General features: G+C 35.5%; 1 protein-coding gene across 8 annotated transcripts in view; it reads right to left on the bottom strand.

Moving 5' to 3' along the window:
• The window catches only part of SCAF8 (SR-related CTD associated factor 8), a 184,640-nt gene that overhangs the window by 108,682 nt on the left and 50,947 nt on the right, over nt 1–25,011 (bottom strand). For all 8 annotated transcript variants that reach the window (XR_004676625.1, XM_034991076.1, XM_034991077.1 and 5 more), the window contains 11 exons: nt 23,443–23,619; nt 22,132–22,211; nt 20,301–20,418; nt 13,891–14,022; nt 13,495–13,607; nt 11,897–12,090; nt 8,699–8,799; nt 6,233–6,346; nt 4,870–5,026; nt 2,427–2,560; nt 680–824 (listed from right to left, as the gene is read on the bottom strand). Coding sequence is in view for 7 of the 8 variants with exons in the window: in XM_034991076.1 (XP_034846967.1) it covers nt 680–824; nt 2,427–2,560; nt 4,870–5,026; nt 6,233–6,346; nt 8,699–8,799; nt 11,897–12,090; nt 13,495–13,607; nt 13,891–14,022; nt 20,301–20,418; nt 22,132–22,211; nt 23,443–23,619 (1,465 nt within the window). In the remaining variant the exon portion in view is untranslated. The remainder of the gene's footprint in view (nt 1–679; nt 825–2,426; nt 2,561–4,869; nt 5,027–6,232; nt 6,347–8,698; nt 8,800–11,896; nt 12,091–13,494; nt 13,608–13,890; nt 14,023–20,300; nt 20,419–22,131; nt 22,212–23,442; nt 23,620–25,011) is intronic.

Genomic DNA, 25,011 nt, shown 5'->3' with positions numbered 1-25,011 from the left:
TGATACAAAAAATTCAACATAAATTTTAAATTATTTTAAGAATATTTCAATGCTTTTAAAGGATTCCATTTTTTTCTCTGTCCATACTGGTCCTTCAACCATCTCCATCACCTGGGAACTTGTTAGAAATACAAGTGTCTTTCCCTACCTCAGTCTTAGTGAAGCAAAAGGAGGCCAGGCCCAGCACACTTTGTTTTAACATGCCCTCCAAGTGATCCCTATGTATGCTAAGGTTTGAGAACTGATGCTCTATAGCATTTTAACCTGGAAAAATAACAATTTGAATGATATTGTAGGGCGCCTAGCTGGCTCAGTCAGTAGAGCACGTGACTTGATCTTGCGGTCATTAGTTCAAGCCCCACACTGGGTGGAGGGTTTACTTAAGGAAAATAAATCCAAAAACATTTTTTTAAATGAATGAATGAATGAATGATATTCTAAGCAGAGTACACATAAGATGAAAATTCCTGGGGTGCCTGGGTGGCTCAGTCAGTTACGCATCTGCCTTCAGCTCAGGCCATGATCTCAGGGTCCTGGGATCGAGCCCCATGTTGGGCTCCCTGCTCAGTGGGGAGTCTGCTTCTCTCCTTCCCCACTGCCCCTCTCCACTGCTCATGCTCTCTTTCTCAAGTAAATAAAATCGTACCCCCCCCCCCACAAAAAGATGAAAATTCCTTACCAGGAGGTGGTTGTGAAGGGTTAAAACTCGCTCGCAGAAAAGGAGGTGGAGGGATTGGACTGAATCCAGGAGGAGGAACCGGCATTGAGACAGGAAATGCTGGTGGGACTAAACTAACTGCAGGCACGGCTGGCGCTACTGGAATCTTTTGTAGATAGAAAATAAAAAGTCCATAAATCACCTTATCCATTAGCAACGATTACACCTTGGAACAACAAAAGGTAAAAAATTTCTATTTCTTTCTAAGGGAGATAACAAACACCATTATATTAAGTTGTTTTGTTATTTACCTTCTTGCATACTTATAACTGACTCTAACTTGGGGTAAAAGCAAGGCAGTGTTATTCAACAGAGAGTGTACATGGAGACTGAAATCTATCTTACATTCAAGTGATGTAAAGTAAGGGGCCCCTGCCTGAATAGTGAATATCATGATCAATTTTAAACTGCCACCTCCCACTAAGTTTAAAATACCCAGTTATGGTATGCAACCTAACCATTAGGAAGCAGGTCAATAAGTTTCAAAATGGCGTGAATTTCTCCTAAGTTTATTTTCTATTCCTAGCAGAGGTATTTTCTACTCATCCTAGGCACAGTAATTCCCAAATATGTATGTACTGTGGGTGTACCTCTTTCCTAAATTATGTATTATCAATGGTCTATTCAACTTCGTTGTCTGAAAGACATGCCAAACTTCCTTGTGCAAAACTGAATTCCCAAATGTCTTTCCCATGCTCAGATAAGGATAGCTTCATCTTTCCAATTTCTCAAACCCAAAACCTTACCTCTTCTCTTTCTCATAAGTCAAGTCTCATCATGCCATAAAAGCCCACTGGACACACCATCACATAACCCCTAATTAATTATCTGACCATTTCCTATTCTCTCCACTGCCATCAGTCTAGTCTGAACCATCAGCTCTCATCTGGATTGCTACAACTGTTTCTTTACTGGTCTCCCTGCTTTTATTAATGCCCACTAGTCTATTCTCAAAATAGTAGCCAGTGCAATCCTTTAAAACCAAATCTTTTAAAACCTTTGAAGCCAGATCAAGTCACTGCTTTCGTCGAATTCCTCCAATAACGCTCCATCTCAGAGTGAAAACCAGAGTCCTTCTAGAACTCTCCCTTCCGCTAAGCTGCCTCTCATTCACTTCACTTCTAGCCCACTTGCTATTCCTGAAACACACCAAATATGCTCCTGGCCTAGGCCTTTGAACTGGATGCTCCCTCTGCCTAGAGTGCTCTTCCTCAGGTAGCCACATGGTTAATTACCTCAGCAACTTTAAGTTGTTGTTCAAATGTCACATTCTCGAGTCTGCTCTGACCACTTTATTTACAATCATAATCACTTATCCAGGCACCCTGATAACCCTCATACTCCCTTTTCCTTCCACAGTATCTCACAAACTTACTTATTTTGCATTTTCTGTCTCCCCTATTGAAAATAAAAGCTGCATAAGGGCAGGGGTTTGTGTGGTTTTCTTTCCACTGATGTATCCTTATCCCAGGTGCCTAGAACAGTGAATGTCATAGAAGGAGACCATGGATAAATACTTGTACAATAAATAAACATTTATATATAAATGACACCATTTCTAAAAAAAAAAAAAAATTTTCCCCAAAATTATTTGACTAAACTCCTATTCTATTTTGGACAACTTCCTCCAAGTTTTATAAAGTAAATACACGAGTAAAAACAGAAATGTAAGACAACACATTAACAATAACAAACACCCAACACTAACCTGTAACATAGCAACAGGTGGAGGAAAAACCTCTGCCTGGGTTGTGACCACTGTCTCCTTTTCAACTGGAGTTGGGCTCTGAGTTGTCTGCACCGTCTCTTTAACGGGTTCTGAGCTTTTCACAGTTTCCCACTCTAAACAAAATATTTGAAATTGATTTCCTCTGGATAGGTGCAAATTTTCATTTTATGTCTATCTATGTATTTATTTCGTCTCTACGTCCTTCATCTACCTTGGCACATCTTTAAGACATGTCCACAACTACAGGTGCCAACCTCGGTTTTGCCCAGGTAAGTCTGATGAGAATACTAAGGAGTTCAAAGAAGCATCACACAAGACACAAATGAAAGATACTAAAATACTTAGGGGATATCATAGATATATACCTCAAAGGCTGTCTGATATGAGGATCCAATCTTACTATCTTGCGTCACAAGGTACAAGGGGAGACCGACAAGGAAAAGTATTAACCCAATAAAGAAAAATCTTTCTGAAAGCACAGCTATGCAAAAATAAAACAAAGAAGCTCTCATGGTTCTTCCACTGGTTCTCCATCTCCCTCAGAGTAAAGATCAAAGTCATTATATTGACTAATAAGACTTTATAGGACTCTGTCTCTCTGTACACCTCTCTGACTTTATCTCCTACTTCTCATTCCTCACTAACTTTGCTCAAATCATACTGGTCTCATAATTTTTGAATAGACTTTGCACATATTGTTCCCTCTGTATAGAATGCTCTTTCTCCAGAGAGCTGCACATCTCACTCCTTCAAGTATCACTCTCCATTAGATCTTCTTCACGTAAAACTGCAATAGCTCCACACCCATACGGTCTACCCCCCTCCCTGCTTTTTCTTCTTAGAACTTAGCAACCTAGAAATATATTATATAGTTTATCTATTTTGTTTATTATGTTTCTTTCCACTAGAAACATGGGTTGGCAAACTTTTCCTATACTAAGTATACAAGTTTACGAGCCATATGTTTTCTGTTGTACCTGCTCAACTGCTATTGAAAAAAAGTCATATAAGATAGGTAAACACAATTGAGTATGGCTGTGTTTCAATAAAACTCTACAGAAGAGCTTGCTGGCAGGATTTGGCCCATGGGCTATAGGCTGTGAACCCCTGTACTACAATGTGTACTCCATGAGAGGAAGGATTTTTGTCTGTCTGTCTCACTGATATAATCCCAGTTCCTAAAATCATGGCTGGCATACAATAGGAACTAAAATATTTACTGAATGAGTAAGTGTTTAGGAGAAATATCCAGCAAGAAGAAAAAAAGACCGACAAGATGAAAACACTGAAAAAGTGTTTGAAAATATTTGCACTGGCCTAAGGATGAAGATATCCTGAAAATTAGCTAGCTTACTTTGGTAAAAGAGTTAAGATGTGAAGAAATAAGCTATATACCACGTTACAATTATTTTCCAAGTATCCGTTTTAAGATTGCTTACTGGTTATAAATGCTAACCATTTTGTGGATTTATAACTGGTATTTTTAAAAATAAAAACATGAGTTAAAAAAAATAGGCCAGATGATCATTTAGTTATAAGCATTCTAGAATTGCATGAATCAGAACTACTAGCTCTCTAAACTAAGATTCTATTCCTGCCATTCTCAACATGGATACTAATCAAAATAATCTAGGAAGTTCTTCAAAGAAACTTCTTACATCCTCAGTTCTTATTTAACTTCAAGTAACTGAGGGGCACCTGGGTGGATCAGTCATTAAGCGGCTGCCTTCAGCTCAGGTCATGATCCCAGGGTCCTGGGATCGAGCCCCGCGCATCAGGCTCCCCACTCGGCGGGAAGCCTGCTTCTCCCTCTCCCACTCTCCCTCCTTGTGTTCCCTCTCCCGCTGTCTCTCTGTCAAAAAATAAATAAAATCTTAAAAAAAAAAAAAAAATTCAAGTAACTGAAATATTTAGTTTAAAAAAGTCTCCATGGGCGCCTGGGTGGCTCAGTTGGTTGGGCGACTGCCTTCGGCTCAGGTCATGATCCTGGAGTCCCGGGATCGAGTCCCGCATCGGGCTCCCTGCTCGGCGGGGAGTCTGCTTCTCCCTCTGACCCTCCTCCCTCTCATGCTGTCTCTCATTCTCTCTGTCTCAAATAAATAAATAAAATCTTTTAAAAAAAAAAAGTCTCCATATACTCATATTTGCTCTTTCTCTAAAAGCAAAACTTTTTTAAAAGACTTAGAGGAAAAATGCTACATTTATAGACTTTTAAAACACTATACTCTGACACTTAGGAAATAAGACCCATTAAGCATACACACTGGAAATGGCAGTGTTTCAGTTTTTTTCTCTTTTGGGGAGGGGTAGAATTCAGGAAATAAAATAAGCGCAATTCACCTTACCATGCACAACTCTTATCGATTACAACATTTTAAGCATACTTTTTTTTAAACAATAAAACTACCCTTAGTGTTCTTACCAGTATTTACAGTTTCCTGGTCAATCATGCCTCCTTCTGCAAAACCTTCCAAGTCATCCACTTTAACTTTTTCCCACGGTATATACGTAACTCCAAGATCCACATCCCAGAATTGTTTATATTCTGTTTTTACACCTTTGTTTAAAGCCCAAGCAATCTATCAGGAATGAAGAGAAGAAAACAGAAAGCTCAGATATACTGTAAAAACCAGGTAAAATGTTCAAAATTATATGTAAACAGTGTAAATATAAATAAAATTGTTGGACAAGCATCACTGGATGCTCGAAAAATAATAGTAGCCAAGAAGTTTTTCCATGTATTTCCTGGTTTTGTTTGTTTTTAAATAAAGCCCGCATTAGATAGCAACGGCATTTATAACATGGGATTTCCACTTCTTACTAAAATTAAAGAACACATTTCCAGAACAATCCAAATCTACTTCTCACCCTAAAAAGGTCAACCTACATTAGCAATAATTAGAATAGTTATCATAACTTAAACAAAATCTTGATAGTCTAGGAAAGGAGACACTTTACACAGAGGAAACTCTCTGCCATGAAATGACAAAGCACAGGCATATTAACCTTGAAAGTATTTTTTTTAATTAACATATAGTGTATTATTTGTTTCAGGAGTAGAAAGTATTTTTTTAAAGTTTTTAACTCAGTTGCAGAAACTGATGGAATAAATTATCTTCAAGTAGCAGAAATAAAATGTAAATTAGTCACAAGAAGTAAAAATGGAAAAATACACAATAAACACTCAGTTTAAAGACTAAGAGGAAAACAAAATTATACTTATTAATAAACCCTTCACCAGTGGCCTGGAGAACACAAGATGTTAAAAAGGAGGAAATAATAATATAATTAAGAGGTATGATTAGGAAACATTAGGAGGAAGTAGTGAATGAAAGATAAGCTTGGGGTATCTGGCTGGCTCAGTTGGTGGAGCATGCAACTCTTGATCTCAGGGTTATAGGTTTGAGCCCCACATTGGGTGTGGAGATTACTTAAAAATGAAAGAAAGGAAGGAAAGAAAAGAGAGGGGAGGGGAGGTGTGAGGAAAGAATAGAACAGAACAGAACAGAACAGAACAGAAAAAAGAACTTACAAAATGAGAAAGTTCTACTCATAAAATGGTGCCCTGGTTGACCAAGAGAACTATAAGTGTGATTTCAAAGAATCATTTGACTAAAGTTTTAGTTACTGTTTTACCTATTTCTAATTCTATAACTCAATAATACTGAAATAATAAGCTTTTCTAGAGGTTTTCCCATAACATTAAAATAGAAGATGAATCAGATACAGGAACATTCTAATAATCCAATAAAAGAAGAGCATGGGTCCCTCCCCTCCAGTCTCACCTTAATGACCTTGGACCCAATTTTATATGATCCGGAACTAAGTTTCTGAAGAGCCCGAAAAGCATCTTGTCGATGAACCATGCAGACGTAAGCACAGCCCCTGGGAGGAATCATCTATTAAAAAAATTTTTTTCTTTAGAAAGGGTAAACATAAGGCATTCATTCATTCTGACATTATCTTATGGTTTTAATGAAACAGATCACTGACTACCTAAGATTGAATAGTTTTTCCCTTTTTTTTCTTTGGCTGTTTATTGGTACAATCCATCTACAACTAATTACTTAGTTTAAAAAGAATTCAAAACCTAGTTGGGTCTTATTCTAAGTCATAACATAAGCAAAATCTTGAATATCACATGTCAAAGTTTTCCTAATATACAAGAAATAAGCGCAATTCACCTTACCATGCACGGGTAAAAAGACATGTATACAATACCACCAGATAAAAAGAAAACAATATTGCATGGCCAACATATTTGAAAGCATATAATTTATTCAAAAATTGAAAGTATTTCAGTTTTTCCAAGTATCATACGGAGTAATGGGAGAAAGATTTTCGTTTGGGGGAAATATCTTATCCTTAATATAAAATCTATAATCTACAAGAAATGATAACACTAAAGCTTTTCAACTGTATAAAACTTAATTTTGCCCAAGTGCTTCTGGACAAGGTTTTAACACAAATAAGAAAACAGCTTTAGTGTTTTCACTTTCACTCAGAGTTCACCTCAAGCTATTTTCCATACTTTAATACCAAACTTCTCAAAAAAGAAATCTAACCCCTACATACTTCTTCCTCTTTTGCAAAACAGACCCAACTCTTTATCAATGCACTGAAAAATTTTCTTCAAGCTTACTAATGACCCACTAAGTGCTAAATCGAACAGACTTTTTACTCAGTCCTCAAACTCCCCCAACACCAACTGAAAGGTTTATAAACTTTCCATCAAATTTTCAAATCCTGGATTTTATCATTAGCCATTCAATACATTTCAGTTCACAAAATAACTCAGTGCCTATTATTTCTAAGTACTATGCTCTTAAAAGGTAATATAGAAGAGGGGGGAGACAAGGTAAACTAATGCCCAAATGACTATGGAACAAGAAAGGCCAAAAATGTCACAAGTAATAGGACAATCCAAATGCTGCTTGGATTCAGGATCCATTTGAGCAGTGATTCCTGACTTTGCATTAGAAATCACCTGTGCAAACTGTGGCACTTTGATAAGAATCTAAGGACCCTGATCTTGGGCATCCCTACTTTTTCAACTGTCAACACATTTCTGACATCTCAGCTAGGGGAAAATCAGGAAAAAATTCAGAGGTTATATGATCAAGGACTCCGGCAGATAGTTTATGTTTTGACAGGTGAAATTAAAAAGACAAAAGAGTAAGAAAAGCCTACAGCACACTCATGGTGTAGAGAGAGGAATATGAAACTCTTAAGTTGAAACACCCAACCAATCATCTATGTATTGTCTGTGCAACTCAGGCAAATCACTTAGTTTCCTCACTGGTAAAAACAATGGGACTTAACCAGCTTCTTGTTAGGTTCCAATGAGATCATATATGGTTGAAAGTAGTATACGAAATGGTCAAACAATTCAATGAAGAGTGCTGTTATTAATAAGGAAAAGTCAAGTTTGGTCATGTAAGGATCTAAGACTAGAAAGGAAAAGCAGCCAATTTCCTGGTAAATAATGTTAAAAGTCCAACAGACAAAGTATAAAAACAGTAAATAAAATCAGAGGATTGATGAATTAGAAGACTTCTCAAACAAATAAATTTCTATAAAACATTCCATGACTTAGTTTTAGCCCCGGGGGAAAAAAAACTGACCTAGGAAGAAGAAAATACTCCAAGAAGGAGACTGAATGGAGCAAAAGCACTGAAAAAATCAAGCTGAGGAGTCAAAGAGTTGCGGTCAAGTTCCTGAGGTGCTGTGACCACACAGGTTTTCTTGCCACAGGTTTGCTTTGAGAGGGAGACGTGGGGTGAGGAGGAAGGGGACTGGCAGAAAGACTGGGACCCCAAGTCCAATTGTGTCTCCACGACTACCTATGTGCTCATGTGTAAGGTGATTACAATTCTGTGGGACTCAGTTTCCTCATTTTCATTACCAAAAAAGGGGTGTGGTGGAATTAAGCTAGGCCACAGATAGGGTCCCGCTAGCCCAAACGCTGGATGATTTTAGGAACCACGTGCTAGCTATATTGCTATGAAACCCCTAAAAACATTTTGTTAGAATTCCACTAAAAAAGAAAAATTAAGGATTATCTCAGCTGTTTATCATAGCAGCAGAAATAAACAGAAATTATTAAAGTCAAATAATCCTTATAAAGATGTGCATTATTAAAGGCAGATACTCTACTGGGCTCATTAGGAACCAAAGTGACTCTCTGACTAAAAATCCTCTCTATATGTAAATTTTTAACCTTAAACTATTGTATAAGAAGTGATACTTACATTAATGGATTCAATTTGTCCAAACTCTTCAAACAGATTGGTTAAATCTTGCTGGGTTGCCTTCTTATCCACCTGACCAACCCACAAAGTAGTACTACATACTGTCAAGACATAAAAGAGATAAATGACCTAAATCACACAGACATAGCTATTTCTTTCAAGCAACTGAAGAAAAAGCACTAATAAAAATAATAAGATTTAAGATGGATATTTCAAACACTTAAGTGACATTTTTATCTGTTAACGCTTAAAATGAACTAAAATCCCAGATACCATCTACATCTATTGCAAATCAACCTCTTGTGTATTACCTGTTCTCAAGCTTGGCGGCGCACTTCAATCACCTATGGATACCTGGGTCTTACCCCAAAGGTGAAAGGTTTTGGGGTATGACAGACTGGGAATTGGGAGTTTTAAAATTCTGTATGTAATTCTCATAATGTAACAAAGTCACAAAAACACTTTTCACTGCAATCCTATCTCTGCACCTTTAATCTTTCTGTGCTGGAATGATTAAGTGGATGTTTCTTCCTAATCAACAGTTAAATCTGAAAACAGCACCTTATCCTTAAGGAAATAATTTGCACAGAGATACAAGGGGGAAAAGGCTGAATTGGATGGAACTCCTTAACTTGTTATCATGAAAAACTTGTAACACGCTTTAACTGTGGGAAGCATTTCCCTTTAAGAAACAGACCTACACATGAGCTATCCCGCCTACTATAAGCTGTACCGTTCAGGACTCTGTGAACATTTCCTTTTCCTGAAAACACTTACTTACAAAATATTTACAAGAGCTGATATATTTGCAGAGTTTTAATTAATCTAGATTTACATCAATGTCATTTTTAAAGACAAGGTTTTCAGCCTTTTGATGATCTTTTATCTATTATCGGGCAGGGCTCAAGCAGGTTTTACTCTAGAGCTAATTTAGCATCACACTAGTGACTACTGCAAGATCTCTACTGAACGAAGGTTTTCAACCAGGTCTCTCTACTCCAGCTGGTTTGAACTCAATAGGTCTTCCAGACCTGTGTTAGCTTTAAGAATCACTCAGCTAACAGATTCCCTGGTAATGTTCTTACTCTTCTTTGCCTCACATAATCTTCACCCCATGTACATGTAATTTAATATTCAACCAAATTCTCAAGGAGCAATATATTAGTTTTACTCTATTGCTGTAACAAAATACCACAAACTTAGTAGCTTAAAACACAAAAATGTATTCTCTAACAGTTGTGGAGGTCTAAAATGGGTCAACAAGCCTGCATTCTTTCTGGATTCTCTAGGGGATAATTTGTTTCCTTGACAAGCTCCCTGCATTCCTTGACTCATGACCCCAACTTCCATCTTCAAAGCCAATAGTGGAGCATTTACCTATCTTCATCTTTCTCCTTCCATCTTCACATCACCTTTTCTCTCTGACCCTCTTGTTTCCCCTAGATTACACTGAGCCCTTCTGGATAACCCAAGTTAATCTTCCCGCACCAAGATCCTGATTAATCATACAATGTGATGCAACATATTTACAAGTTCCAATAATTTGGATATGAACATCTTTGGAGGACCACTACTCAACCTACCACAAACCCTCAGTAAATTTCTAGACCTCTTTCATTGAAAAGTTCCCACTGCTTCATTACTCTACCACATCACAGCTGCTTTAATCTCCCTGAAATACGTTCCATGTTTCCCCTACTGTTTCAAGGTAGTCTCTCCACAAATTTTTCCCACAACTTTTTTTTTTTAAACCCAGAAAGCAATAATGAATCTCCCCCATCCCACGAGGAGAGGACACTAATTCCTAGAATATTACTGCTTGTTGATGTTTCATATCCACTGCACTATTCATGAATACTCTTTTAGGTTCAAAGGACTAATGGCAGGGAAATACTACCATATTTGTTTAAAATGCGTTGGGGCCACATGAAATTGATATTGCTGTGGAATAAAGAGAGTTTTGAGGTAAATAATGAGGGATATACTTTTCACTGTATTTTCTTATGTGCTTTCTGAATTTTCTTTTTTATTTTTTACTCATGAAAAAAACCACAGCAATAGGAAATAGATTCCATGGTCAGTAACTATGTAAATGGTGGAAGCTATAATATGACAAGTAAAGTGAGGAACTAAATGGAAGACTCCATATAAAAGCCCTATCCTAAAACTGGTGATTCTGAATGTCCTAATGGTAATCATGAGAAGGGAGGCACAGCAGAGATTTTATGGTCAGGCCTTTGATGTTAGTTCTTTATCATATAGCACTAAAATGTTTGAATTTGGTCTCTCACCCTAAGGAGATAAACACATTTTCAGAGTTAGGAATATCAACATTATTAAATTAACACTGGCTCTCATAATCAGGTAAGATTCTGGCAAGATAGCCACAGCTTACTGAAAATGCCAGAACTTAGTAAGAGGCTAGATGTTGCCTTTAATTATAAAGCCTGGATTTCCAGGATGATTCAGCAGTATAAGTTATACCAATTATTTATCTATCTCCATGGCAGAAAGAATTTGGAGACCTTCAGAAATTAGACAACCTGATCAGTGTTCAGCTCTTGGCAAAGAATGACAATTTGTTCCATTTTATGTACTTTGCCCGTCTGCAGCCGGTTTGTTCACCTTAGAAATCATAACTCACTAGGAATCCTTCAGGAATAAACTCGTACTAATTACAACTCACATTCCTACCAAGTGAACTCTCCTTCAAACTCTCACTACTACCAAATTTGTTCTAATTATACATTACAGATTAACATATAAAGGAGGGAAAGTTTGTACAATGGGAATCTCTCCCTTGTTGCTGATCCAGTAAGTTTACAATTAGCTTTAAAATTTACATGCTTCCTTCAATAATTATTCCCCAGACCTGGTGGTCAAACTTGGTTAGACACTGAACAGAAATCACAGTGTCTATGTAAAAGACAGTAGGCCTAGTCCACTTTATATATTAGTCGGGTTCTATATTTTCTAATTTGAATTTTAAAAAATCAACTCTAAATGACCTCAGTGTTTCAGTAGAACCTGTTCTTCCTTTTTCTTTTCTCCTCTCTCACTTTACAAAAACCAAGGATAAAATTATTCATTTACCAAATTACTTTTCGATTTCTTAGTCTAAAAATAGTTAACTTTAGCAGTTAATGATTTTCTTAATTATTTGTTGAAACCAAAGCTTTGTAAAAGTATGTCACTTACCACTTAATGTTTTAGATCTAATTGGAGGTAGTCCCTTCTTCTGTCGTTCTTTCTCCCTTTCTCTCGCTCTCCTTTCACTTGAGTATGAACGTGATGATTTCCTCTTTCTTTCTCTTGAGCGTGAGCGTGATCGCTTTCTGTGTTTACGCTTTCGAGAACCAGATCGCGACCGAGACCTTCGTTTTCTTGGTGATCTACAAAAAAAATCTTATTTTACTTCTAACGACAATATTATTCTTCTGTCAAATTTCTCACTTCTAGGTGAGGGGGAAAAAACCACACCCACACACAAAAGGTTGTCTTATATTTAGCTACCTCTTAAAAAATGTTTAAGTAGAATGAAATATCAAACATGTATTTTCTCAAATCTATGTACTGCTCAGGCCCATACTGTAATAGATGTTTGTTTGCAATGATTCTTACTGAGACCAGGAAGAAGAGAATGAGATTCTATCCAGTAAGGGCCTTACTTTCTTTAGTGTCCTCCAATTCATTTTTCAAACAAGAGTCAAGAATAGGAATGAGAGACTGAAGAAAATAAAAAGATCTTTAGGTGATAAAGCCGTTATATTCTTAAAATTAGGAAACAGAGAATGTTTCCAACAGAGAATTAGGCCACTAAAGAATTCTGCATATAAGTTTTCAACTCCTAAAATTTCAAGGTGCTTGACTTAAAATACAGGGTGATACTGTTTCTTTTTTTCCTGTCACCTATATGCCACTGCACTGCTTCAAAATGCTTAATAAGGAGGTGTTGTTAAGACAAAGAAGCTGCTAAGGTTTCAGTTCTAACACTGTAACTGCTTTAGCAAGGTTACTCACTGACATGAGATGGGTTTAGAGAGAGTGGAACTCACAAGCTCTCGTTTACAAGAGGTAAATACAAATAACCTCTTGAAACAAGTAAGGAATGACTGAAAAAGTCATCAAAGATACTGCCCCTTTTCCAGCATACACTGTTCAGATTTTCAGGGGTATTTATGTACAGAAAATAGAGTATTTAATATTAAAGACTAATGACTTAAAGTTTTAAGACAATTTGTAGTAAAAACACTACATATAAGTAACTTCAACTCAAATTTGAATAAGCATGTACATTAATGAGATTTAGCCATGTTGAAAGCTAACAAAGAAAACCACAGGATATACTTTATTATAATCTGATACTATGCTTGATGTTTACAAAATAATTCTTATAGTTTTATTTTTATGATCACTTTTTGTATTATAAGATGAAACAAAATCTAAGAAATACAGTGGAATTTCTAACACTGTTCCTCTAAAGCTTGAGTGAACAGTTTTCAGAGGCAATAATATCCTAACCTGGGTGTAATCATAACATTAATAACTAAAATCAGGTATAATCCCAAATCCAAGTCTTAGGATATGGCTGCAATTAATGTATATTATGCAAATAAAAGCCACAGATATATCCAATTAAAAGAGAACAAAGAATTTTTCTGTTTTTGAAATTCTGAATTATTTCTTTCTGGAGAATATGTCATTTTAAGAAAAACACTTCCTTTAATCTCGATACAAAGAAACACAGCCAACTTTCAAAGTTCACACACAGCTACTCTTAAATATTATTGTAGAACCTTGAACGAGATCGTGAATGTGTTCTTGATCTTGAGCGAACAGCCACTTTCTTTGCTTCTTGTTCAAAGATCTCCTCTTCCACTCCATCTTGCCCTTCATCTATATCCATATCCTTGAAAGTCAGAAGAACAGCAAACAAAATGCCCGAGTGAGATGCAGTATATACTGACAATTCTGCCTTACAAAATATTCACCATAGTAGCATTAATGCCTAATATTTACCTAAAATGGTCAGTACAGAGCTTAAGTGTGAGGAAAAAATATTTAGGACATTACCATTACCTTACATAAAAATAAAATATTTTACATAAAAGAAAAACATTTACCATATTTTATAATATTTTCCTCTAATTAATTTTAGAAATTTATGACCCAGAAAAAGATTTACTTTTTACCTGTTGCTGAATATCTATAGAATCATCCAAATTCACTTCAGGTTCAAGGAAATGCTGTTGACTGCTCCCTTGTGATGGTGAGGCGGAATGCTCTGATCCAAACGTGCCCTCTTGACTATCCTGAGGGGTTGCCTATCGAAGATGTATACAAACACACAAACATTAAGAAACCATGCGTATTATTCAACAGAATTTAAACATACAAACTTCGCAAAGTTTTAAAAAGGAGCCCAACACATATAGAAATCCCATGTTAAATTATTTATAATCAACCTAACATTATACTTCTGTACAAATCCAAGTTTACTTAAGGGCATGGGACACCTCCATAAAAGAAGAAGACTGTAATAGAATGGTAAGATCAAGTAAGCCTTCAAACGAATTTTTACTTATGGAAAATATAAACATTATACTTTCAAGAATAAAGGGATTACATCATGAAAGATATATAATAGCACTAAGTTAAATGAATCTAGAATTTCAATGGCAACTAGCATTTTTGTAAAGTGCTATAAATTAAAATGCTATAATACTTTTAATGTAAAAGTATTTTATATTAAAGAACTAAGTCATTCATTAATGTATAGAGGCAAAACAAAGCTCAAATATCATTATAAATTAACTGATCTAGCAAAAACAGTTCTCAATTTGGGCCTTCCTCAACCTCCACCTCTAGAAATTAGCCAAACAGTATTAGGAAGTACTCTGAAATATGTAATACATTTCAGAAACTAATAAAAGTTAGGCAATGAAGACTAATTAAAGGAACATTTAAAATTTGAAATCTCCCCCCTCCTTTTTTGCTGGGACCAGATTTACAGCAACTGGATACAGTGACACTACTTAACGTGATACTTACGAGTTTGAAGCTGACTGAGCAATTACATATATTATGGTGTTAACTAAAAATGAGAAAACTAATTATGAAAAAGTCTCCCTACATAAACTTTTCTAAAACACCTCTGCAGGTCTTAAAGATTAATAAGAATAGTTCCTGGTGGTATACAAGCTGGGAGCTACTGTAGTAATTAACAGAGAAGATTAAGTAAAAAATACTATTCCCTTGCTACAAACTCTGTGACTGTGAACAAGTTACTTGAATTGTGAAATTCGGTCTCCCTATCTGTAAAAGGAGTACCAACATAGTGACTACAGGTAACAATATTGTATTATAAACTTCAAAGTTGTTAAGAGACTTTATCTAACTGTTCCCACCACAGAAAAGTGATAGTTTCATGACATGACAGAGGTGTTAGCTTATTGCAATATATAAGTGTATCAAATCACAATGTTGTACACCTTAGTTATATATTGTATCTCAGTAACATTTTTTTAAAAAAAATCTTATTCTAATGAATCTAATATGAAAGAGAAAACATAAAAATTCAGAGTCAAAAAGAGCATTTAAAGAACCATTCCAAGTTTCTCACTTTATAAAGGAACAGGTTCTCTAAGAACAAGTAACATTTTTAGAAATAAATGAAACTAAAGTAGAAAAGACTTCTTTGAAAACACCTATTACATGCCAATCTGGCCAAAACATCAGTAAGCAAGAACTCTTCCCGAACAAATCAAACAAACACATTTTAATCAAGTCCTGGCTTATGTCTTTGAAAGTATGGTAACAGTAGAATTTTTAACACAAAAAGGGAATTTTCAGCTCCATCCTGAATCTGTTTGGTCCTAAATTCAGTATGCATATATTCTTCACATCATATTTTTCTTCCCCATTTATCTTAAGCTTCATATTCCCCCCCATCCTGTTTTTTTACCCTTATTTTTCTATTTAATGGTTAACTCTTGTTATAACCACCAAGATCCACTGCAACTAATTTTAGTTTTTGAGGTTCTTGTTTGAGTTTTACCCACTTGAAAAGACTATAATCTCATGACCTTTATTCTTTCTTAGAGGTCTTATTAAGAACGAGAGAAAATTTACTTTAAAATTTTATATGTATAGTGTAATCATATGTATAGTCTATGGGTGTAACCATAATATTATTAACTAAAATCAGGTATAATCCCAAATCCAAGTCTTAGGATATGGCTGCAATTAATGTTATTATGCAAATAAAAGCCACAGATATATCCAATTCAACTAAGGGACGGCAGGGTGGCACAGTCAGTTAAGTGACCGACTCTTGGTTTCTGTTTAGGTCATGATCTCAGTCAGGGTTGTGAGATAAGCCCTACTTTGGGTTCCGTGTAAGTGCAAAGTCTGCTTAGGACTTTCTCTCACTCTCCCTCTGCTCCTCCCCACCCCCACCACCCGTGCGCAGTCGCGTGCACGGGCTCTCCCTCAAAAAAATAATTATTTAAAAAATAAAAATTCAGCTAAAAATTTATCCTATTATCTTGCAATTATAGCACTAGGTCCATTGGACCCTTTCCTGTATCTAAGAAATGTTATGGGATCTTAGAGGTCTTATTATCCTATATACTGAAACATTTTGCTATTTTATCATCCTAAGAATTATTATTATCCATCAATTATTTCAAATTATTTCAAGAAAGACTAAAATAATATAAAAAAGAAAAAGCAATGTAATTGTCAAGAAGGGTGATTCAATAGTGAAATAAAATCATCACCATCCAGTTTTACTGCATTACCAAAAATACTGTGTATTTCAAGAAGGTAAAAATGAGATTGGAGACACTATCTTTGTAGTCTGCTTTTAAGCTTTCCTTAGAACATAGCTGAATATTTAGATTTTTTCATTTCTGTACATAACGGCAAAGAGAAGAAAACTGACAGGAACATATTTCATAATTATTAAACAAAACAGAACATGAATACAAAGAAAGAGCATCATTCTAGACTCTAATGATGTTGAAGTTTAATATCTAAGTGAAATATCAGACTGAGTTTTCAGATGACCATATCCTAAATGTATTTCTCAAACTCCAAAACTGATGGCAGAAAAATGTGTCTCTAAGGACAAAAAGAGGGTCTTTTCATCCACTTATTCAGTTAATATTTATCTTACAGTATTTTGCAACAAGAACCTAGACTGTTCTATTTTGCTAAAAGAACATGCGATATTTGGGGTGCCTGGGTGGCTCAGTCGTTAAGCGTCTGCCTTTGGCTCAGGTCATGGTCCCAGGGTCCTGGGATCGAGCCCTACATCGGGCTCTCTGCTCCGCGGGAAGCCTGCTTCTCCCTCTCCCACTCCCCCTGCTTGTGTTCCTGCTCTCGCTGTCTCTCTGTCAAATAAATAAATAAAATCTTAAAAAAAAAAACAAAACATGCGATATTTGAATTTAATTGACAAAAAGGTTTGCTACATTTCAATTGTTATATTAAAATTGCTCATAAAATATTTTCCCCTATCCCTTTTAGTTTCACTTCTCTAAACTATCTGTGAGAGGACTTCAAATATATTTTAAAAGGATCCACTGGGCCCAGGTGGCAAATGACTGCTTTTTTGATATACTGGTATACATCCTTAGTATACATTCTGGTATACACCTCTAGTTTCTTCAGTGTTGTCCTCATGTAAAGCATCAATACTGAAAAAATAGAAGACAAGGATAACAGCAACTAGCAGATACTTCTTTTGAAGCTGGATTAACACACTGTCACATTTTGATCAGTTATAGATCCATGTTCCTCCACTTTTTTCTGTGTAAGTGACAGGAAAGACTTTGTCAAAAGCCTTACTGAAATCCACACATGCTATGCTATAATCCTACAACTGCAGTACCATGAAATGCAATTGATGTGAGCTGAGACATCAAATCACTTAAAGCAACTCAGGGCTCTTAATATTATCACCTATCTTAGGCTTTATCATGTTCAATTCTACTCTTTCCATTATATTTTTCTATATAAAAAAAAACTGAATCAAAGTAAGTTACATATGATAGCTCCTCATTATTAAGTGGCTGAATCTTCCATAACCTTTGTATTCCTAACATTCTTTTAAAAGCCCTTTTTATCAGTCTTACCATTTTTATTATCAGTATTTCATCTTGAGCTATAGCTTTCCTGACATCTTTTGAATATCCTGATAAAACAATCACCACTATCATGAACTAGAACTTACTTCAGACAACGGCAATCATTCTCCATCCAACATGACTATTACTCCCTTCACAATTCAGCCACTTCTTGGAAGTGCTCTGTTTTCAGTGGTTTTCTATTGTTAGGGATACTAGATATGAACTCACATGCAGGTGTGGTCAGGACTGTAATGAGTAGGGTAGCACCAGAAATCCGTTTCCTTTCTCTAAGACAGCGTAAGAACTTTTAGGTGGCCATAATGAGCTTACTGGGAAACAAAAATGCTTCATTTTTCTGCATATTTCAGCCTATCTTCATCATATGAAAGCAACTGGTTTCGTAGAGCCAATTACACAATTTATTAAATTTAATGGTTACCCTGCTGATATACTTTCCAATTTGAAATTTGTCATAGGTTTTGAACACATCTACCTGATGTATTAGAAAAGTTGCTTTTCTTTCACCACTCCCTTTCTTCAACACTCATTTCTGAACAACAAAAGCTTTTAACAATATCTAATTCTTTCAAAAGGATCTAATTACTGTATCCTTTAAAATTCTGGAGATAATGTATTAACTAAACCCAGAGCTCTATTTTTCTTTTGGTTGGTGAGATTCTTAAGACAGAATAACCCTGGAAAACGGAATGGGAAGAAATCAGACAGGGAAACAAACCACGAGAGACTCAATTATGGGAAAGAAACTGAGGGCTGCTGGAGGGGAGGTGGGTGGGGGGATGGGGTAACTGGGTGACAGGCATTAAGGAGGGCACGTGATGTGATGAGCACTGGGTGTTGTATGTAACTGATGAATTACTGAACTCTGCATCTGAAACTAATGATGTACTATATGTTGGCTAATTTAAATAACTTTAAAAGAGAAGAAAAAGAATAGCGTTCTCTCAAGTTTCTAGGAATTTTCACTTCAATAATTTGGTGTTAATTTTAAGAGTACTACCTTGATTTTACTGCTCCTTCTGAACCTTCTGAAAGGAAACTGGAACTAAGACAATCAAAACTATATTTATAGACGGACAATCTGCTGTTTGGATAAACTTTTCCATCACGACTGCCCCTTGCCTTTGTAACAGCTCTGTGACCTTTTTTATTACATTACTGACAACCTGTTTCTTTTCATTGATTTACAACTTGTGTTCTTCTTTAAACAACATCCAAATGTTCTACATTGTGCTCTATCTTTAAAGTTCCTGAATTCTCAGGCAGATATATCTGCCTGACATAAAATACTACACCTACTCCAACCACTTCTATCAGAATTATTCCTTCAAAACAAGGTCTAGAATTCCATTCTCATAATTCCAGGTATACGTTCCAACCTAGCAAATACCATTAATATCCATTTTATGTTTACTATTTGATTTAAAAGGACAAGTTCAGACCCCAGCAGTGTCCAAGATTTGTTATCCCTTTAAACTAAAGTAACTCTTCTCTCTTCTTTATTTCCAACTGTCCTTCACCTGTACCTCTATTACAGAACCTAGAATCCTGCCCTATGTTCATACAGATGTACATGTTCCATTAGAGGAGAGATTACTTGAGGCCAGATGCTTTTTTGTTCATCTCTGCATATATATCATTTGTCTAACAACACATTGCTCATACTTCAAAAACGTTTGTAGTATTATTTTAGTGCCAAAAAGTTTTGCTATTAGGAAGAAGTGTGATTGGGGGGAATTTAAAAACACTCATATTCTAAACAGTTTATATCTATAAGTGTTTCTCACATGGAGCAAAAACAGGCTTTGTAATGGATTAACCCTGCCTTTGCAACTTGACATATTTTATCAGTTCTAAGGTATGATCCTTCTTCACATATTATCATCCCTGTAATTTATTAAGGTTCTTTTAATTCCATAGGATGTTGTACCTTTGAAGTGATTAAAAATTCTTAGCTGTACATAAAATAATGGTGTCTCAAAACTAATGATACATGATATTACTATATAGTTTTGCAATGGATGTTTAATTTCACTAAGGTACAATGGAAGTCAAAATGCTATCTCATAGCATTAAATGTAATCATGCCTCATAAACTTCCTGCCACACAGTAATAGCCTAATTAAAGGCAGCAATCTATTTTGTTGATCACGATCAACCAAAGCAAAATCATCATGACCTTGCTTGATAGGGAACTGGGTGGAGAAAAGCACATGAAGTTTTAAGTTGTAATACTGAAACACCACCTCTGGCTTCTGTTCTCCACTGCTTGTATACCAAGCACATGTATATATCTAGAACACATTCTGATAACAGAAAAGACTATAAACGTTCTGAAAAGGCTGATCTTCCTAGCAATAAAACTGAAGAAAAATCACCATGCTTGAGAAACACCACTTTATAAATGTAGATAGCAGTAACTCTAAAGACCACAAGATGGAGTTATAAACCTTTTGAGGCTGTTGCTGTTCTAGGAGTTGCTGTCTGAGATGTTCAAGGTTTTGCTGCTGTAGCTGTTCAGCTATCTGATGAAAAATGGAATTGTTCACAGATTCTGAAACATGAGAACTAGAAGGAAAAACAAGTAGAAACATTTTAAAACCCAGTGAAAATACAAAAATAACTGATTTTTCAACCTCCCCCATGCCAATTAAATGAAACATACTCTACTACAATGTTTACTTTTGAAATATTAACAGAAAATGGAATACCTCAGAACATTAATATGTTAAAATAGAAAGATACTCTCCAACAGTCTTTCAATAGATGGATAACATGTTAAAGATACTTTGATGGAAGATCTGTTATTATGATCTCACACTATTAAATACATATAAATTAGTATTTTTTACATTAGAGTACTTTAAGAAAATTTCAATGAAACATATAAAAACAGTTAAAAGTATTTAAACATTGTCACTTTAACTCCTTCTCTAACTATAAGATAGCGGGAGAAATGGTCTATCAATCAGTACATGTGAAATCTACAATTGTAATTGACCATAAACTTTACAAAACTAATCTGCTTTCTTTAGAAAAGCATTCACATTATTAGGTATGTTAACAGAAACAGTACTTAGATAAGAGGAAATAATAATTTAACTATACTCTGGGAAATTCACACCTGGAATACACCTGGAATTCTGGGTGCCACAAGGTAAGACATGAACAAAAAAGAGGGCATCCCAAAAGGGGCAATCAGGATGGTGAGAAGTCTTGAAACAGTTGAAAAAAAGTGTACTTCATCTGGAGCAAATAAACCTAAGGGGAAGAATGATACCTAACTTCAAATATTGAAAGGCTATGTCTCAAAAGATAATGGAGCAAATTTGTTTCCTTGCTTCAGAATGCAAAACGGATCAGTGTGTATAAAGTAAATCAAACAGGATTCAGTAATAAAGATTATTTAACTTCTCATCATAGAAAGCATTAAAACATTATAAAAATATCCTATCAGAACCATTAAAGATTCTTAAATTGTTCAGGACATTGATCTACTAGATCTCAAATGTTTCTCCTCTAATTGTATAATTCAATATGAATTTTTCAAGTAAAATCTCTTTACCAAAAAGATATATGTATTTTTATGTATTATATAAATGTATTTTAAGAGATTATCCCAATATATAAAATTAATAAACTCTGTTTGAAATAAGATTCCCAGAGGCATTCCCTCCATTCACCATCCTCCATCCTCCCATCCTCCACGCCCCAACTCTCCAACATCCTCTTCCCCACTGGTCCTTTCTCAAACCTGTAAGAACCTAGAGCTGCACAGAACTGCTTGAGACAAGAAAATCACTAATCTAAATAAAAATGTACAATCCATATCTTAAAAAAAACAAAATCCCTATAATCCCAATCTTTACTTCTGATGAGTCAGATATACCCCCAGAATTTGGCAGAATTCCTTGAAGTGTGGCCACTGACACTAGAAGCAAGCTTGTTTCCTATTATTTCAAATATTCTTACAATTGAATAAAATAATGCCTAATACAGACATAGAAAATATCACAACTATATCACATCTATCAATTCTCCTATAAAGAATTTTGATATATCCCAAATATTTGCAAAGATCTGAGAAAGGAGCCAAAATAAATAGGGAGGCAACAAGACAGCGACTCTAGCATCTTTCTGTAATGTTAGAACTCAAGAGCCTGAAATTATATCCCAACATATTCAAAGTATACCTGGCAGTTCAGAAGGCAATGTCCCATCCAATGTTTATAATAATAATGGGGAAAACTTATGGTTATAAAGAAAAACAACAATTCTTACAGTTGAGAAGCTGAAATTTCCTTTTTGGGTTCTTCACTATGCTCAGAATCTTCCCCAAAATCAAACCTATCCATCAACTTCTAAGTAGGGAAGGAAAAAAAAGGAGAAAAAGACAAATTAAAAGGTGATTCACACAAAAATAAGGTACAAATGCTATTCTGAATGTCAATGACATCCAATTTACCTCTATCACATTAATACATAAATGTTTTTACATAATTTTGTTATTCTATAATAAAGCATTTAATTTGAGTGAATATTTTAAAGTACTTTTGACATACACTGCTTTATATAACAAAACAAATCACAGGAGAAACACTAATGCTCTATAGAAGAGAAGACTGGGATTTAAAATAATTACTGTGGCTTGCCGGTAGTAATAAAGCTTGATTAAAAAACATCTAGGACTATAATCAATGGTCTATTCCTAGTACACTTCTCTTCTTAGGCTGCTCTATTGTCTCCCAAATGACCAATTTAAAGGTTTTTTATGTGGGTTAGCTATTTTTTTTTTTTTTTTTTAAGTAGGCTCCATGCCCAGCAGGGAGTCCAATGCAAGGCTTGAACTCATGATCCTGAGATCAAGACCTGAGCTGAGATCAAGAGTTGGACGCTTAACTGAGTCACCCAGGTGCCCCCTATGTGGTTTAGCTATTACATTTTCAGACTAAATTAAGCTGATAGCTAAAAAAGTCTAAAGTAATATAATATACCAGTATTTATTTTCCTAAAAAAATATAGTAGCAGAAACAAAAATAATATGGATAACACTTCCAAGGTATTTTAATATTCTCATAATTAATAAGAACATTAAGGTGATCACACAATAAATTATACATGAAAGATTTTCAACTTTAAAACCACTATCCTTTATACTTAGGCCTCAATTTATCATAATATTACAGTATAATGACAACTCTAGAGAAGTTTTCCTGTGAACTTTCACATTTTGAACAATTATAATTTTAGCAGGTTAAAATTTTAGAACACAGAACATCAAGTATTTGTTAACATCCATAAAAGAAATTAGAAAATTGAGAAAATTGTATTTGCCTCAATGGTGAATATACAATTTTACTGACGAGTTATTTAGTTAAGAGAATCTAAATGTTTCAAGTGGAATTTTAAAGTTACTTAAGTTTCTTCAGGAATCTGTAAACCTTTAGTAAAATTCATAATATATTACATAGTACACTGCATATTGTAAATAATAGTTCTATAATAAAATATAATTTACAGAATTAGAATCCACATGACAGCATATAGACTTTAATACTTCTTATAAAACAAATCTGCTAACTTAATTTCTACCTTGTTGAAAGCCACTCCCTGTTCCAAGGGGTTCAGGGTGTTGGCTGCGGCAGCTGCAGCCGTGAGCTGTGCTGTGAGAGCTTGCAACTGCACAACGAGACCAGCGTCCAGGGCCTGCAGGATAGAAGGCTGAGGCTTCTGCTGTTGTAGTTGTAAAGTCTGTATTAACTGCTGAAGCTGGAGGGGAAAAAAGGAAAATTATTACGAAGAGATGCTGGGTTTTATCTGTAAGAATGCCCATCTTTTAGTCAGTAAGATTCATTGTTGGAGATCAAGAGAAAATAGATACTAACTCAAAACAAGGAAATTTTAAAAATACATATTTTGTTGTGTGTGCCATATATAACAGTCCTTAATAAATCTGTTCTGCTTCTGGAAAGCCAGAGAACTTTAAGCCAAATAAAGTGGTCATACCATGACAGATAAAGAACTCATCACATACAGACTGATTTTTTTCACTAAGCTTTTCTTTTAAAAATTTTATTTACTTATTTACTTACTTATTTCTTTATTTATTTAGAGCATGCGGGTGCGAGCAGGGAGTGGGGCAGAAGGAGAGAGAATCCCAAGCAGGATGCACACTGAGCGTGGAACCTGAAGCGGGGCTCCTGAAGGGGGGGTTCCACATGGGGCTTGATCCCACGACCCTGAGCCAAAATCAAGAGTTGGAAGCTCAACTGACTGAGCCACCCAGGTGCCCCTTCACTAAGCTTTTCATTCCTTCTTCAATTAACTCTTTAATCTCCGTAAAAAAAAAAAAAAAAACAAGCACTGACAACAACTGCTTTTGCTATCTTTCAGATTTACCATCAGATAACACATTTCCTGGAAGTAGGAAAGCAAATAAGAAATTTGTCTCTTGGAGCAGTCTGAAACTAAGGAAATTAAAGGTGAATAGTGCCAACAAGAGTTGAAGTCAAATCCCTACTCCCTCTATTCATCCATCCTCTTAAAAAGCAGAAACAGGGGCGCCTGGGTGGCTCAGTCGGTTAAGCGGCTGCCTTTGGCTCAGGTCATGATCCCGGGGTCCTGGGATCGAGCCCCGCATCGGGCTCCCTGCTCGGCAGAGAGCCTGCTTCTCCCTCTCCCTGCCGCTCTGCCTACTTGTGCTATCTCTCTGTCAAATAAATAAATTAAAAAAAAAATCTTAAAAAAAAAAAAAAAGGCAGAAACAACAATAAGATCCTGAAGATACTGCAGAGTTAAGTAAACCCTATGTTTATGTACATCTTAGAAGTAATTAATACTTTCCTAATCAAGTTCTGAGTTGAATCTGAATATTATCAATTTAGAATAGAAACAAGACATGTGTACTGTTTAAGTGAAGATCAACTTATAGTGGGAGAAGGTACAAAAGCCATCCAAGATGAAAGTAATTTCATGCCTATCTAAAACAGCTACATTAAGAAACAAACTAGAATCATTTGGCTATCAAATAAACAGTAACTACAAACTACTAATGTGATAGCGAAGAAAATTATACCAAAATATATGATAGCCTAGTTATTGCACTGAGGAAGCTCCAGAACAGACAGGATGGAGGGAGGGGGAAAAGGAGGAAAAAAGGGA

Source organism: Mirounga leonina, unplaced genomic scaffold, assembly GCF_011800145.1.
Source record: "Mirounga leonina isolate KUSES-001 unplaced genomic scaffold, KU_Mleo_1.0 Mir_53, whole genome shotgun sequence".
Classification (NCBI taxonomy): domain Eukaryota; kingdom Metazoa; phylum Chordata; class Mammalia; order Carnivora; family Phocidae; genus Mirounga; species Mirounga leonina.
This window is presented reverse-complemented; position numbering and strand designations above follow the sequence as displayed.